Source organism: Oncorhynchus nerka, linkage group LG12 (genome assembly GCF_034236695.1).
Source record: "Oncorhynchus nerka isolate Pitt River linkage group LG12, Oner_Uvic_2.0, whole genome shotgun sequence".
Classification (NCBI taxonomy): Eukaryota; Metazoa; Chordata; class Actinopteri; order Salmoniformes; family Salmonidae; genus Oncorhynchus; species Oncorhynchus nerka.
In genome coordinates, this window is record NC_088407.1 from 30,454,432 (window position 1) to 30,471,450 (window position 17,019).

The 17,019-nt window shown below is 46.3% G+C and overlaps 1 protein-coding gene across 1 annotated transcript in view; it reads right to left on the bottom strand.

The window, feature by feature from the left end:
- The window catches only part of LOC115138088 (adhesion G protein-coupled receptor A3-like), a 52,575-nt gene that overhangs the window by 12,160 nt on the left and 23,396 nt on the right, over positions 1 to 17,019 (bottom strand). Inside the window, exons 3-14 of the mRNA XM_029674547.2 lie at positions 12,125 to 12,196; positions 7,276 to 7,347; positions 6,833 to 6,904; positions 6,233 to 6,393; positions 5,206 to 5,419; positions 4,610 to 4,774; positions 3,538 to 3,739; positions 3,139 to 3,288; positions 2,199 to 2,360; positions 1,769 to 1,972; positions 835 to 1,042; positions 233 to 441 (exon numbers count right to left, since the gene is read on the bottom strand). Of these exons, the coding sequence (XP_029530407.1) occupies positions 233 to 441; positions 835 to 1,042; positions 1,769 to 1,972; positions 2,199 to 2,360; positions 3,139 to 3,288; positions 3,538 to 3,739; positions 4,610 to 4,774; positions 5,206 to 5,419; positions 6,233 to 6,393; positions 6,833 to 6,904; positions 7,276 to 7,347; positions 12,125 to 12,196 (1,891 nt within the window). The remainder of the gene's footprint in view (positions 1 to 232; positions 442 to 834; positions 1,043 to 1,768; positions 1,973 to 2,198; positions 2,361 to 3,138; positions 3,289 to 3,537; positions 3,740 to 4,609; positions 4,775 to 5,205; positions 5,420 to 6,232; positions 6,394 to 6,832; positions 6,905 to 7,275; positions 7,348 to 12,124; positions 12,197 to 17,019) is intronic.

Below are 17,019 nucleotides of genomic sequence, written 5' to 3' on the forward strand. Positions count from 1 at the left end.
AGACTTCTTTAATATTAGACGTTGTGCACCAGACAAATAGACACACACCTCCGCCCCTCGTCTTACCAGACGTAGCTGCTCTGTCCTGCCGATGCACCGAAAACACAGCCAGCTCTATATTATCCGTGTTGTCGTATTTCCTGAGGAAAATAGCCCTTGTTGGGAACAAACAACCTTATGTTGTCACATTTCTTCATTAAGTTTAAAGGCCAGGAACCCCCTGGCCACTCACCATGAGCACGGCATAGTTGCTGAGCGAGTCACAGGAGAGCGTGGTGAAGTTGTCATGGTGGCCCAGGAGACGGCAGCCCTCGCTTTGCCAACCGCCCTGCCCACCAAACAGGCTGAAGTTCCAGCAGGCGGGCACGGCGTCAGTGCCGCGGGCAAACCTCCGCAGCGTGGCGTTCACCGGCATCCGCAGGCCGCGCAGTGGGAAACCCTCTGACCAGAGAGCGAGGCGTTAGTCTTGACGGTCAAAACATGTCATGGTTCTTATCTTTATGAATCTATCAATCTTTTTTGCGCAACATTTTCAAAAACCTGTTGTAACAAAAAACAAGTTGCCACCTCACACGTAATTAATAGAAAATAAAATGGCCTCACACACTTTCACTACATAGAACTAAATGTTTTTAGCTTTTTCGTACACTGTAAAATGTCAAATTACAGATGGATCCTAAATCAAGTCTTTGAAAGCTTTAATCAACATCTATTCATTCTAATAACATTTGTTGCCCATAACATAAAATTCACTATTAAAACAAGTCACAACAACATCTTGAACAAAACCCATCTAATACTATAGTGATACAGTGAGGTCCATGCCAGACTCACCTATCTTGGCCAGGAGCACGGGGGTGGCCACGTTCCTCCTCTTTCCCCCGTCGGCCAGCAGGGTGGAATTGCCCGTGGAGGGGAAGAGCTTGCCGTTGCGAAAGGCCAGCAGGTGGAACTTGTAGACGTTGTCACCGGCCTGGCCAGGGACAGAGTACTGGGAGAACAGAGAGGGGGGGAGCTGCAGGGAAGCCTCCACTATGGTGTTCTAGGGAGAGAAAGAGGTGATTTATTCTAAAATTGTATTTATACCTTATTTCTACAGGTGAATCCCATTGAGATTAAAATAATGGAGTGTACAGTATAACTGTGGGATTCTGGGTAACGCTTTATTCTACAGTTCATCGTTTTAATATGTGAACGTCACATGACAATGCACCTCATTAAAGACGTCCGCATGTTTCCCCATCCGAAACTGTTTGTGGATAATTATGACAACATTTTGTGACGTTTTGGTCCTTGGTATGTCAATATTGGGCTGTTCGTGCACACAACAAGCCAAAGTCTACGCCCCCAAGGGATTCTTCAATTAGTTGTGTTTTGTCATTCAACAAGAGTTGACTCTTTTTCCTGCTCATATTTTTCACTAGAGAAATACTGCACCAAACAGATTAGTTCAATGTAAAATTTTACGACTAGGCAAAAACATCAACATTTATGACAGATTTCTTAAATGATCTTAAGACTAATTCTGACTGTTTTGAGGAGGTGTATAATGGCTACGGCGTCTCAAGATGGACAAGCTAAGGTCTGAAGGGAGTTCACGTCGCCTAGCCGAGTTCTGCTAGGAGCAAGGCAAACCAAGTATTCAGACGCATTAAGGAGGCCCGTTTCAATTAACATGACTGCTGCCGCTTGCTCTTTGCGGTCGAGACTTGGTTACTTTAAAAGCACCTTGTGATCGACTCCCTTATGGACATTCCTGTGTACTGACCTTAAGAGCAAGGCTGGACAGGGTGCTGGTGATGTTACACTTGAAGCTGAGCTGGCGGTCAGGGTTGCCGTCTAGGTCGATGCGCGGACCCAGGTCTCTGATCCCAACACGATCAGGCATCAGCTTCTGAAACAGTGTGCAGGTCATGCCGTTGAAGCTGCTCGCCTTGATGGCGTGGGCCTCCAGAGCGATGTTATGGGAATTCTGGGAACAAATTATGGGAATTAGAGACAGAATAATACACGAGGCGAAATGAAGAACAGTAAGATCAGACGGGCTTTGAAATTCAAATAGTGGAAAACACATCTACAGACAGTAGTGCGCCTCCCAATGACATCAATGCATTTATGCATCAATGCTGCTTAGGATTTGGTCCGTAGAGTTGTAATAGGACATTATATACTGTGATCTCATGATTTACTCCACTTACGGTGGAGTAGGCCTGGGCTGTGCTGGCTAAGCGGTGTACAGCGATCCTCTGGAGACACTCCACGATGCGGGAGCAGGCCCTGGCCTCGTGCTGAGCCATCCACAGCAACCGCTCGTCAGCCAGCATCAGGTTACTGGAGATGTCCACCATCACATCCCCCAACTGAGACAGACAGAGCAGGGTTAACACACACGCCAAGAAACAACATAACTGCACGCTAAAAGTTACCTGCACATACACGCAGGGCCACAGACAGGGCACATGCATACACCAGCCGTATCAACCGAAACAATGTTATTATCATCACCGTGGTTCCTCTCAGCGCTCTCTCCATGAGTGCAGACTGCGGGCCGCAGGTCTCAACCAGGTGTGACATTCAGAGCCCTCTCTAATGAGCGCAAACTGACAGGTGCGCCACTGAATGCCCTTCCAATGGAAACCAAACAGGCAAAGAAACCTGACCCGGCCTTGCTCTGCAGTCCCTCACAGCTCAAATCCCAGACAGGAAACATCCCTCATTCCAGATCCTATCTTTTCCGCTCTCATTCAGATTCCTGTGGATTTAAACAGGACAGGGTTGCCTTGTCTCAACTACGAGGAACGTAGTGATAAAGTCAAGGGAAGACGCCCCAAATATCAGCAGTAAGATGGAAAGGCCTACAGTAAGTTGTATATTCACACTGTCACTTGCACTCAGAAGAAATGTGGCAGCATTCACTTAGAACACAGTGAACACACACTGACAAACTATTACCTACAGTAGCTCCACTTAGTGACCCCATTTCTTCTCATGACACCTATGCCCGAAGGTTCACCTCATCGTGCATGGGGTTCGTATCCTCGGTTTGTGCGTCTGTGTGTCTTTATATGCAAGTGCGTGCATCTTATTCGTGCCTAAATGAGATACACGGTGGGACTGTGAGATGGAAGCGGGACTCACCTCCTTGTATTTCTCTGCAAACTTGCCAAACTTCTCGATCATCTCGGCCACGAAGATGACGTCCATCTTATCGGAGAAGTTGGCGGCCTCAATTGTGTAGACGAGCAGCTGGCGGGCCGTGATCACTGCGTTGGTCATGTTCAGAGGCATCTAGAAGACACAGACAAGACAGACAGATTTAGGGTGAAAGCGTCAAGAAGGAATTTGAGTGTAGGAGGGGATTAATAATCATAAAAACACTGTCAGAAGAAAGAGATGAAAATAACAGACCAAGAGTAAAGACTTGAAAGATGAAAACAAAAGGAAGGAGGAGGAAAAAGAGAACGATGGATGTAGAGAAACAACACAGACAGACAAAGAGGGCAAATCAAACATGGGCAGAAAGAGTGCCATGGTCACCTGGTTGATGATGTAGAGGATGCGGGTGACGTCCTTCTGGTACTGGCAGCGCGAGTAGTTGTCCTCGGCCCATAGGCCCCCACGGTCACAGTGCCGCCATGCCCGCAGCTCATCACCCACCGAGCCCGAGTAGATTCCCGCGCCCGACGCCAACTTGTTGCAGGGCATGTAGGCTCTGATGCCCGCCATGGTACGAGGCCATCTGAGAGATGGGGGAGGGGGAGAGGAAGAGCCGGAGAGCGGGAGAAAGAGAGAGAAAGAAAGGGGGGGAAGAGAGAGAGCCAGATGGAGCGGAGAGAGACAGACGGAGGGGAGAGAGAGGAGAGAGAATTTGTTCAGTTAGCAAAATGCCAGAATCCCCCTAAGATTGATGAAGTGCTTAATAGATGTGCCAGGTTCACGTTTATTGTCATGAGTCTTCCTCCCAGCAAACCAGTTAATCAGCGAGAGAGTTGGTTACGAAAAAGAAGAGTGGGAATGCCAGAGTGTGGTTAGCATGAGTCACGTGGTGTGTTCCAGGAACATCATGTGATTATTTAGCCACAGCTGCTGCCACTTACTGGTGCTCAACATCATCATCTAAAACCGTGGAAAGCTTTAATTCCAGCCCTGTTCTACGATTCACTCAATGGATTAGACGCTTGTAGACAATTACAATTTTACAAATTGAAAACATTCAGCAATCAAAACAAGCATTTCTTATCGGACAAGTTCACGTTAGTCCTTCCCTCGTTCTGTCAAGTTTTCTTCCATTTGGTGCCTAGTGAATACGACCTCGATATTACTACAATTAACAGTCTGATATTCAACCACTAGGAGGTGCCACAGAGCCGAGCTTGTTCCACAAACAACTGACACACTTAAGGGATGGGTAGCGTCAAGAAGTTAAACAGCCTAAACAAGTCCATTCAAATTACACAAGTCAGTATATACATACCTGCTTGCATAAAACAATAGATGAGATTAAACCACATGACGGAGATGTAGATTAAACCAATAGATGAATAAAAGTACAATATTCACCTGAAAACATATATCTGACAGATTACTGACTGACATCAACCTAGCTCACCTGAAGTCTCCCTTGTTGTTTAACACCCTGTCGGGTGGGCAGTACTTGGCAGAGCTCTCCAGAGCCATGATGTGGACGGTACGCGTGGTGTTCCCACGGCTGGTCCTCACACGACACTCCCAGTTTCCCGTAGAGCCAGGCTGGATGTTGGAGATGGTCAACGCACTGATAGAACAGAGAGGGACAACAGTGACATAATATATTACTGACAAACAGTAGCTAGTTTCAACCATGATTGCTGACAGGTGCCATTTGCATCAAATTAAAGTTTTTTTTTTAAAGGTAACGTTCATGACCATTTCTGACTTTGGCCTTTTACTATAACATAGGATTCATGCACAGGATTTCCTCAGGGCTGACCGCATTGCTTTTTTTACAAATGCATATACTGTGGTTTCATACACTGCCGAGGTAAAGAGGACGCTTCAACTTCACGGTATCAATAACATTTTGTTTACGCTGACCTCCCCCCCTCCAAACAGCATTTGTCACAAAGTGCAAACAGCAGCACAGTGAGCAGATAGCAGGAGCACAGTGGCAAGAAGAAACTCCCTGGAAGGAGGAAACAGACAGGAAGCAGATGGTCTTCATCGTACCTGGCGATGAGGGAGCAGTTCTGCACCATGCTCTTCTCGATGAAGATGCCCTGGGCTGCGTCGGGTTCCACCATACGGCCGTCCTGGTACCACAGCACCTGCATGTCCTCCGCCACGAACGAGGCCTGGCACTGGAAGGGCAAGCTGTCGCCCTGGAACACGACCTGATGCCGGGATGGTGTCAGTTGGAAGGAGGGCAGCTCCAGGGGTGCATCTGGGGGGGACACGGTTCCATTTAGGGCATTTGTTTCAGGTGTGGTTTATTTTAGAGTTTTGGATTTTTTACTTGGTGGTGTGTGTGTGTGTGTGTGTGTGTGTGTGTGTGTGTGTGTGTGTGTGTACACATGACCATAGGTGAGTGTCTCTCTCTAGGGGACATGTCTGAGTAGGATGGGGTTAATTCAATGCATTTCAAAACAACTTCATTCATCTCCTGCTGGGATCCCCTCAATAGTCAAATGGTGGTCCTATTCATCACTCAGGTCATGTGTGTCTACTTGTGAAAGCTGTGCCACGTATTTCCTAACCCGTGCAGTGAAGAGTGCCAAACTGATAAGACAGGGCAAGCACAAACAAACGCTGCACTGCGACGTACTGCTGGCCCTTTCCTTATCGCCTGTGTCATTGGACAACTCCCATTCCCAAAAATACCAGCAACACAAAACAGACGACGAGCCAAACTCACCACTATGGAGTGGGGGGAGAGAGTTTTTAAGTACATCTATATATCTGTCCTGTCTGAGAATGCGTCTTAGGAGGGCAGCGTGCCAAAGACTGCTTGTGAGAGTGTGTTCATCAAGAGTTAGCCTTGAGCAAGGTGATGTATGGTGTAGGGGAGTAGCATGTATGTGTGTTGTTGATTGTGTTCTGACAAAACTTAGGTTTGATGAAGGTGAGTGAGTGTGTGTGCGCGCACATGTGCATTGGTGCGTGCCTATGTCTAGTGTTCTCTCTGTGTATATACGTACGTGGAACTTGAGGGCTGATGACTAAGTGTAGGACCAAATGTGTGTGTCTGTATCCTTACCACAGGTGAACAGTTCAGGCTTGGTGGAGGTGATGAGCTGGCCCTGCAGGGAGCGAGGGTAGGAGCAGCTGGTGTCCTTCACCCCCACGTTGTTGTCATTGATCCAGCGCAGCAGCCACAGCAGGTTGCAGTCGCACAGCAGGTACGGCGTCTGGAACTCCCTGAGGTAACATGGAGACAGACACCGAGTTAAAGGGGCAGTTCAACACTCCCGATGACATCGTAGAGAGTCATTTTCTTATCTTTTTGACTACAGAATATATTAAATCACAGTTTTACACATCTGTAGAAATAATAAATATGAGGTTAAAAAGTGGTAAAGTGCCCCTTTAAGTTTAATTTCCAGTCAAAAGTGCTAGCCCTATGAAGCAGTCTGGAAACAGAGGTTGAGGTTTTTTTGGCAGAACCATTTGATTGTATGTTTTGTAATGTGTTTGTAGAACCTTGAGTTGCCAACTGGGAAATGAAAGTTACAGATTCCACCTTTAAGTGGCGGCGTGAAGAATGGCGTAGCCCTACCATTTGTAAATAGCCCAGTAAAAACACTGTAAACTGCTAGAGAGACGCATTTCTAACCGTCACCCCTAAAATCATACTTACAATGTCTTCAACGACACCAAGCTGTCGAACGTCCCTTGGGCTAGCGATGAAAACATATTTCCTGAAAGGTTTCTGAAAAGACAAGACGAAGGCTATCAATCACCTATAACAAATTCATTCAAATATGCCAACCTGTCACATCACACCATCAGGACCCAAACACAAACGGTCATTGGTTACTCCAGTGAGATGTCCAGGAATATCGTAATCCTCACCTTTGTATTGTGGGAGCAGGACATGGAATAATGTGTTGCAGCTGTTGCACCATTCTCTGGTGTTCTAAGAAGGGCAAATACTATTGGGGCACTGGAGCCAAATATGTAACTTTCCTGTGAATGTACCTATCAATGACTTATGGGGTTGTTTTGAAAGTAATTTTTAAAGATGGATAGAGAAAAGAAATGAACGGTTTTCAAAGCAAATCGAAAATAACTATTACTTACAGTCGAACCAGACTTAAGAGGCCCTTGAATATGTCCACGTTGAGGCAGCCAATGCGGTTGTTGGACAGGTCTCTGTAGAAAGCCAAACCAATGGAGATTCTGGTTATATTCTGTCCTGATTTGCTCATGTCAAACAGCAGCAATATTTTTTGAAACATCATAGGCCACCGCAAATTGTACAAACATGGAATGCATACGTTAATTGACATCATGTGGTGACTCAGTGAATTCGAATAAATCCATGTTTTCGGTCAACAAATCAAAATCGGAGAAAAACTGTCAACTAGACTGGTGTTGTCGTTCCCCGAGAGACAGGTTGGGGCAGAGGCAGGGATAAAAAATAATAATAATCATTTTAAAAATATCGGGTGTCAGTTGTACAACTTTTCAAGGTGATTTGAGACGTCTGTGTTCACCCAGAGGGGGTTTCCACATCAAAGCTTGTGTAACACACTAAACTAGTCAAGATTAACCTCTTATAGTGCATGTCATACACATCAAAGCTTGTGTAACACACTAAACTAGTCAAGATTAACCTCTTATAGTGCATGTCATACACATCAAAGCCTGTGTAACACACTAAACTAGTCAAGATTAGCCTCTTATGATGCATGTCATACACATCAAAGCTTGTCTTTTTCGCCAGGACGGCAGGTAGCATTATCTATTGCCCGGGGGTCCTTTGTAAAGAAACCATGTTTGGGCAAAGATTTTTCTTTGACAACATTCTGGAAATATGTTAACTCAAAGATACATTAGGTCAAACTAGAAGAAATTAGGTAGGCAGGGAATTCGAAACAGCCATTCCAAAAACATGCCCCCATGTATAAAAGTAATGCTGTGGGTGTATAAAAAGAAATCAAGGTTGTGGGTGTATATGCAAGCAGTAACAGTGGGATAAAATAACATCCGCTTAACGACTCAAACGTAAACAAATGACTAAAGTGTAACACCAGTACATGTTACGAGCATGATAGTGTCGATGACATCCGTACGATGGCATCGTCCATATAAGGTTAACCCACATTTACATTATCAAGGTCTCACAATGCAATACAAACCCTAACCCAAGGCCAGGGCAGCATCATTGCTACAACCCTAACCCAAGGTCTAATGCCAGGGCAGCATCATTGCTACAACCCTAACCCAAGGCCCAATGCCAGGGCAGCAGCATTGCTACAACCCTAACCCAAGGTCTAATGCCAGGGCAGCATCATTGCTACAACCCTAACCCAAGGCCCAATGCCAGCAGCATTGCTACAACCCTAACCCAAGGCCCAATGCCAGGGCAGCAGCATTTCTACAACCCTATCCCAAGGTCTAATGCCAGGGCAGCATCATTGCTACAACCCTAACCCAAGGCCCAATGCCAGCAGCATTGCTACAACCCTAACCCAAAGCCCAATGCCAGGGCAGCAGCATTTCTACAACCCTAACCCAAGGTCTAATGCCAGGGCAGCAGCATTTCTACAACCCTTACCCAAGGTCTAATGCCAGGGCAGCAGCATTTCTACAACCCTAACCCAAGGTCTAATGCCAGGGCAGCATCATTGCTACAACCCTAACCCAAGGTCTAATGCCAGGGCAGCATCATTGCACTGGCAAACATCACAGCACTAGCAACACTTTTTTCAAATAATTGTGGAGCGCATCACGTAAACGTCCTGGTGTTGGTCTAATTATTGTTGTGGGTCCTAGGGAGGGTGGCAGCTGGGGAATTTACTGTGTGAGGTGATTAGTTCCGCCTGCCCCGGAACCCGGAAAAACCTTTCGGGGGCTGCCAAGAAGTCGTGCTGGCATCCTGTGTCTGAGGAGGATTACCTAGTGGGGGGGGGGGGGGGGTACTTCTTTAGCTAAAGGGATAAACTCCTGTCTTGCCAGTGCTGCCATGCCATATCACTAGACATGGTGCAGTGCTCTCGCAGTTGGGAAAATGTAGTGTGATGTCAAAGCAGCCCACATAAGGAGGAAACCATCTGCTATGCCTCTCACAAATGACATTGTTGTTGCTTGTGTCATCATCAGCAATGATCATAGCAACATCATGTCCAATGAATTTCCAACAATATTAAATGACAATTGCAGATCTCCTTGCCAGTCCCCCCCACACTATAACGTCGCTTCAGGGCTGTGTGTCAAAGTCACAACGATCTTGGTTGTACAGTACTTCAAAACATAAAACCTGTCCATGAACTTGTAGTCTGTCCATGAAAGTAGCAGCAGAGCTCAACATTACAGCCAGGCAGATGCAGACCCAGAGCAAGCCGTCTTTTGTGATATGAGCAGATGTTTAAAATAGCCTGGTGTGTCAGTAACAACGCAGGGTCAGTGACTGTTCAGCTGTTGGTGGAATGTTGAGGCTGCTGCTAGGTGGTAAGGCCCTGGAGAGGCCAGTACGGAAGAGGAGGGGTTGTAGTGTGAAGTTTCCCCCAGACGCTGATCTTTGGTCAGTTTTGCATTTTCCCCACTATGGGATAATATCAGAGTTGGTGGAGGGGGAAGTTGTTCCTACATCTGTACCCAGGGGAAACTTCACCCTGGAGTGACTTGAATAGGTGGCACTAATGCAGTGCCTTATATCCAGTGACTCATGCAGCACAAACGAGCAGTCATTTCATAGGTGTCATGTGACTATATTGGCAACGTATGCATTTGGCTGAATGCAGATGATATATCGACACAGTACTGAGTCGACTACTTGCTCCTCACCAGGACCTTGACTAGATGTATCAGGTGTTACAACAGGGTTGGAACTAGCCTTCCCTGGGGGCTCTCTCCTCCCAGGGTCTCTACTCCCCCACCTCTAGCCAGCCCGCCCCTAACAGCTGAGACCAGGCACCGTCTGACTGACACCAGATCAGACATTTGTCCCGTGAAGAGTCCAGGCGCCAACCTAAAAGCAAAGCTAAGCGACCCTGCCGACGTTGCGGTCATGTTGTGTTGGCTCTGCTTTTTATTTACAGCAGTGGGAGTGGATCAGTTGCATATCTACTGTGCTGTAAGAGCCCTGGTTTGACTTTCATTTGAATTATTTAACCTTTATTTAACTAGGCAAGTCAGTTAAGAACAAATTCTTATTTACAATGACGGCCTACCCCGGGCCAAACACGGATGATGCTGGGCCAATTGTGCGTCACCCTATGGGACTCCCAATCACGGCCGGTTGTGATACAGCCTGAAATCGAACCAGGGTCTGTAGTGACGCCTCTAGCACTGAGATGCAGTGCCTTATACTGCTGTGCCTCTCGGGAGCCCATCAATAGGCTACAACATTTCCTAACAATGTACACTGGAATGGAAAGAAGACTTTGACCTAAGTAAGTTTTGATTACAAATGATGACAATGAAAGGGGTGAAGTAATGCATTGTAGCATGCATTGAACATGTCTGTTTATTCATGAGAACATTCAAGTCTGACTTCCCTCTCCTCTCTCTGACAAGATGGGTAAAAGAGGCAGGCAGCCTCGGTTTGGCCTAGCCGCTAGCGAGTGGCATGTCTCAAAAACAAGCAAAAATCTAATTAGGGTTTTTGGAAAGAGGTATAAGGACAGATGGGACAAACTTAAGATTGGCTGAGTGTGTGTGTGTGTGTGTGTGTGTGTACTGTCTTTGTCACGAGTCTGCTACTGACTGCATTAGAAGAGAGGGAGCGTGTATTTTCATGTCCTCCGTGTCAATTAAGTCGATCACCTTTTTCCAGAAGCCCAGCACAGGGCAGGTGCAAGGGTAGGAGTTCAAGACTTTTTACCTCAGCTACTCTTTTCGCTCTTTCGTTAGCTGTGGAATTGGTTGAAGTGTAAGCGATATATTGGAGACGCAGCCAGTTACCAATCAAATGCATGATTTAACGACCTGACAAGCTGTCTGCAATATATTTCCACTGCCAAACATGTTCATTTTGTGAAAAGACTGCTGTGTCGTTCTGAACAGAAACGCATTGATGAATTTTCACCAATTGGATATACAGTGTTTCTGATCAATTCGTTTCATTCTGACCCAACGTTGGCATTGTGTTATATAGTCCCATTCAAGATGAAATAGCTGTTGGCTGAATGATATAGGTTAGATAAGGGAAATACGGCTATAGGTTTAGAGAATATAGTCATACTGTTGGTTGTAAAATGGCCGCGGCTTGACAAGGGGAAATGAAGCTCTGTCCAAGCCAAGGAGATGACAACCTTCCCGTCTCACTCACTGCTCTGCACCAGCAGCCAAACTCTAGTTGATGTTGGCAAGGTCCGGCCAGTGTGAGATGACAATACACACGCACTCGCGCACACACACACACGCTCTCTCCCTAACACACACACATACCAAAGCACAAACCCATCCCCCTTTTCCCCTGTATGTGTGAAAGTAGATCGGGCCTCATGCAGTCCCTGGCAAGGGCCCAAGTGGACTGGAGAACTGAATAGAAAGCTGCTTTACAGCAGTCGCTTATAGACTGGATACACTAGAGACAGAGAGTTGGCAATAGCCTCGATACGAGATACGACAGATAGGGCCAACATGAGTCAACATGAGTCAACAGTATTGATGAAACCTGACCTATCGGTCAAAATGTTGCGATGTGGGACCATCTACAACAGTGTGGAGGTATTTCTCTTATCATCATACCCATCTCTTTCTCTTCTCTAACAGTATTGGAAACGGTGCGAATTGGATTCTGTGAAAGAAATCTGACGTTGAGCAAAAGAACTGGGTATAGACACAGGTTTGAAACCGTTCAGCCCATCACTCGTGCAGGCTGCCTTCCAAGAGCTACACATTAAAGCATCTGCCAAGAAATTGACAAATGTTATTCAAATGAAAATGATTTAATGCAGATGGTAATACTGATAATGCTCACAGTCTTTTGAGTGCGAGCAGTCCAAGAAAAGCCCCCGGTTCGATACGGCTGATGATGTTGTTCCGCATGTCCCTGTGAAAGACAAAAAGAGGGTAAGACACAAGAAAATAAAGACAAACTAAACAAGTAAGTACACAACTATTAATACTTGTAGTCTTGTCCAGATATTACGAATACTTGCAACCGACTTCAGTAAAAATGAGTAAAAATCATAAAACACACATCAGAAAGAGTTGATTCATATTCCCTGATTGACTGCTCCGATAAATAGGGCTACTGTTAATATAAGTGCGTTGTACATTCAGGGACCACATGAGGGCAAAGAGACTAAAGGTGTTCGCATGCTTCCCAGCTGAAACAGTTCGGAAGAGTTTGTGCATTTTTGTTAGTTTTGGACATCAGTTAGCGTTTACATTCCTTCGTCTGCGATTGGTCAACAGCAGGGATTCTTCAATAAAGTCTGTTGTCGTCATTCAAAGAGAGACAACTCGTTTTGATGCACATTTTCTTCATTGAGAAATACTGGACCAAACATCTTCTTTAGACGTATAATTGTGCGACTAAGATCTCCTTGGCAAAAATGTAATCATGTCTTGAGTGATTTTAGATTCATTCTGACTATTTTGAGGAAGCGTATACTGGCTACGGCATCTCAAAATGGACAAACAGTACTAATGGTGTTTTTTTTTCGTATTTCAAAAGAAGGTATTTTAAGGGAGTACGCAAGCACACTAGTTCGGTTTGGCTAGCCAAGTTCGGCTAGGCGCCAATCGAACTGAGGTATGCTGACGCCTTAAGGCCTTCACCCAAGAGCCAGCTTTAAGCTAAAAATTCAGAAAAATGCATTGACTGAAACCCCACTGCTGCTCACCCCATTAACCCCTGGTTCTATGGTACTTTGTTACAGGATAACCACATGGCCAACAATCCTCCCATATCCCGTAGGACTCTCACCCACTCAGATCCCTGTGGCTAGGGCACGAGACCCCACCCCCCTACATCTATCAGGCGGCCTCAGCACAATCGCTGACATCCGTAGGTCCCCACACACGAAGGACCCCGCCACGCTTCGTCCTGGACCAAGTTCAAAGGCTGCGAGGTCACAGATACCCGCTAGCGCCTAGCGCTCCCCCGCGCCGCCACTGCCGAGTCACTCATTTACGATCCATGTTTCAAAAGATCTCGGGGGTCGCCACCTGAGCCGCTGGGTAACTGACTGGGCTGTTTGATGATGAAGAGCTGTCATCTGGTTGGAGGGGGATGGTGGAGGGGATTGGGAGGCAGGGCTACACATGGATCATAGGAGTCTATTGCTTTTGATGTGAACTGGCAGAATTGGCTTTCCTGTAGAGGGGTGTTGAAAGAAAGATGGAAAAGAGGGAGGACGAAAAAAATTATTCCCTTTGAAATGCAAGGCACAAATAGAGCACAGAGTGCCTTCGACCACCTGCAAGAGGCGAGGAAGTGAGGATGTTTGTACTTGCTTTGTGCCGAAATTGTACTTTTCCCCTACTCATTTCTCTATAGCCAATTCTGTTCTACCCTCTAAAAACCTTCCAAAAGTTTCACTTTGAAATGCTGGTGTTGCCATCCCCAACCCTAGCTGTGGTTTTTACCCAGCTGTTTGATGTTGCTGACCATAGTAAATCAACAGAGGTAGAATAGCAGTCCAGACTCTGGGGGAGGGTGTTCAACAAGCAAAAGGTGGGTTTAACATTTATCCATGTCTTGATCAGGCTTAAATCGTGCCATGGTGGGGCCGGTTCCAGTCAAATGGCCAGTGTGAAAACATCAGTGGGGGCAGTTTAGCACCAAAGCCAATCCCAATCTAATGAGCCTTTCATTTCCTCAAAGAGTAGTGTTGGAATGCTGGCAAAGGGTGAAACAGTCCAACAATTGTTCTGGACTCGTTTCGAACTCCAGTTCAGATCTCTCTGTGATTGCCTTTCCTAAGTTCGTTCAATGGGTTTCCCAAAAAAAATGACAGCTTGAAGTGATCAGTTCTGGGCTTCTTGGAAGGGGGTAAAGAATGCTCTTTGTTTGGTGGATTACTTGAGGCGAGTCACTGAAAGGTACCGTTTCCAATCTGTTTGCAATTCAACGGAGTGTGTCAGTTGTTTAAAGATGGAATTTGTATTAGGGGAAACAGCGCCACTGGTCGCCCCCACCGCCTTTGTTATTGTTTGAACAAGGTGAGGAGGGTCACCGTGTGGTAAAGAAGACTTGCAGTACACATTCTTCTGTTCTATCGAGAGTCCAGTATTTGTTATTGGAAGTAACTTCTTTGTTGTTGTAATAGCCCCAACGGACGTGGCCGTTTCACCATTACGGATTCCAGCTTTAAGAAGCTGGTTGATCTAGATTTTTGATTCATCGACGCTTGGGTGAAATACAATCTGCAGTACCCCACTGTCAAGTCGTCCCTGCTATCACTAAGATGCAATTTGAGGGGTGGCATCGACGTGTTGCAAAGTAAAATCTTACATACCCAACACTACCACCTTTCCATCTGCAATCTACTGGCAGAAATAGGAGTCAAAGTGCAGAATATAAAACCATTTGAAGTTTCCTTTTTAGAGAAGCTTGTGGATAACACGAGGGAGGGGTTGGGTTAATGGTGGGGGTTGCATTTGGAGGTACACCGTGCACAACCTATCCCAACTCAAATTCTATCGTCTCTTTGCAAGAACACACTAGGTCTGCTCGCCATGCTAAAATGGAAATTACTGGATAATGGAGTGGGAATTAATTTTACCTCAAAGTGCTTTAGGGGGTTCCAGAATTATCCTCATGTTCGGTCTAGTTTAAACTAAAAGGTTATGAGAAGCCAATGCAGCTATTTTGGAAAGGTGTAGAAACACAGCCAAATGCGCTGTTCAATATGAGAGCACGGTAGCTACTGGCAAACATTATGACCTTGTCATTCTGAAGGTGGAAAAGAAAGTCTCTTCAATTTCCATTTGCCACAAGCAATATTAAAAGCCACATTGTCTCTTTGGCAGGTTTCTAAAAAACATACTCTACCAAATCTGTCACAAAAGGCTGCAATTTCAAGATGAACATTCATGTTGCGACGAAGAGAAATTGCCAATGTTAAACAAGGCTGTCTGCTGAAACAAAATGATGGATGATTCCTTGTTAGCAGATCACAAGAGTTGATCAAATAAGGCTTCTCTCAACTTTGAGATTTTTCACTCCACCTCAGTCCGGTTAAGTGAGAAACACAAATGTCTCACCCCATAAATATACCTTTTCTGTAATTGCTTTATTATCTTATGCACAATATCTACAGTTCTCTTACATGCATACAGTTCCAGACTAGCATTCCTCATAAGACGGTTATTCCCCATAATAATGCTTCCTCTTGAAACTCAATACCTCTCCAGTCTTTCCAAATAACAAGAGATTAGTCCTGCTTCATTCGTAATAACCCTTCGCTCTGCATTGAATTTGTGGCAGCTTTGAGAGAGAATAACCGTGCGACGGGGGCTAACTTGGGTTCATATTACTGTGTAGGAGGGCAATAATGGGGATTCAGTGGGCCCGTCTCCATGCTAGGACACCTTTGGCCCTAACAAAACACTGCCGTCGTCACAGTTACCCTGCCATTTCACAGCTGGGGCTGGAAAGGGCTAATCAATGTACCCCCTGCCTGCCACTCACAATCAGCTCCAATCACAGAGCGCACCACTGCACATAGACTTACCCAAGCAGAGAAGCCCTATTTTTGTTGGCTGTGATCTGGGAAAGGAGGGAAGGAAGGAAGCAGGGGAGGAAGGAAGGTAGCAGGGGAGGAAGGAGGGTAGCAGGGGAGGAAGGAGGGAAGCAGGGGAGGAAGGAGGGAAGCAGGGGAGGAAGGAGGGAAGCAGGGGAGGAAGGAGGGAAGCAGGGGAGGAAGGAAGGTAGCAGGGGAGGAAGGAAGGTAGCAGGGGAGGAAGGAAGGTAGCAGGGGAGGAAGGAGGGAAACAGGGGAGGTAGGAGGGATGACAGAGCTCGTCACTGCATGCAAACCGACCAGGGCACAGCATTTTTATTTTTTGTTGTCGACTGTAGTCAAAGGAGAGAGAGACGGGAGTTGGAGGGAAGAAAAGCAGGGGGCATGCAACCGGGCTGGCTTTGTGTGTGTGTGTGTGTGTGAGAGAATCATTCTGCCGACACCTCTGGTCTTGGCCTCATTAGAATGACAAAGCAAAGAGCTTCTCTGGATGAGGGGTTGGGATGAAAGGGGGTTGGAGAGGAGGGAAAGCACAATGGGAGCTGCTTTGAGGTACATGTGCCACTGGCTGCACACTTCTTCCACCCAGAGAATTAACTCGCCAGCCGAAGCGACTGGCCGTACACTATGCATTAAGATGAAGCAAAGAGCATTAAAGGCTTCCTCAGCGTGGGGGATCAAAGGAGCTTACACTCACCGTCAGAAAGCACTTCCAGTTTATCTTACGACAGGGCTGCCCAACCCTCTTCTTGGAGATCTACAGTCCTGTGGGTTCAGTCCAACCCTAATTTAACACCTGATTATACTAATTAGCTGCTCAACAAGACTGAATCAGATATGCTAAATCAGGGTTGGACTGAAAACCTACAGGACGGTAGATCTCCAGGAAGAGGGTTGGGCTGAAAACCTACAGGACGGTAGATCTCCAGGAAGAGGGTTGGGCTGAAAACCTACAGGACAGTAGATCTCCAGGAAGAGGGTTGGGCTGAAAACCTACAGGACGGTAGATCTCCAGGAAGAGGGTTGGGCTGAAAACCTACAGGACGGTAGATCTCCAGGAAGAGGGTTGGGCTGAAAACCTACAGGACGGTAGATCTCCAGGAAGAGGGTTGGGCAGCCCTGTCTTACGGCCTTCCACTCTGAAATTCTCAAATCTGACCCACTTCTAAAAACCAGGAAG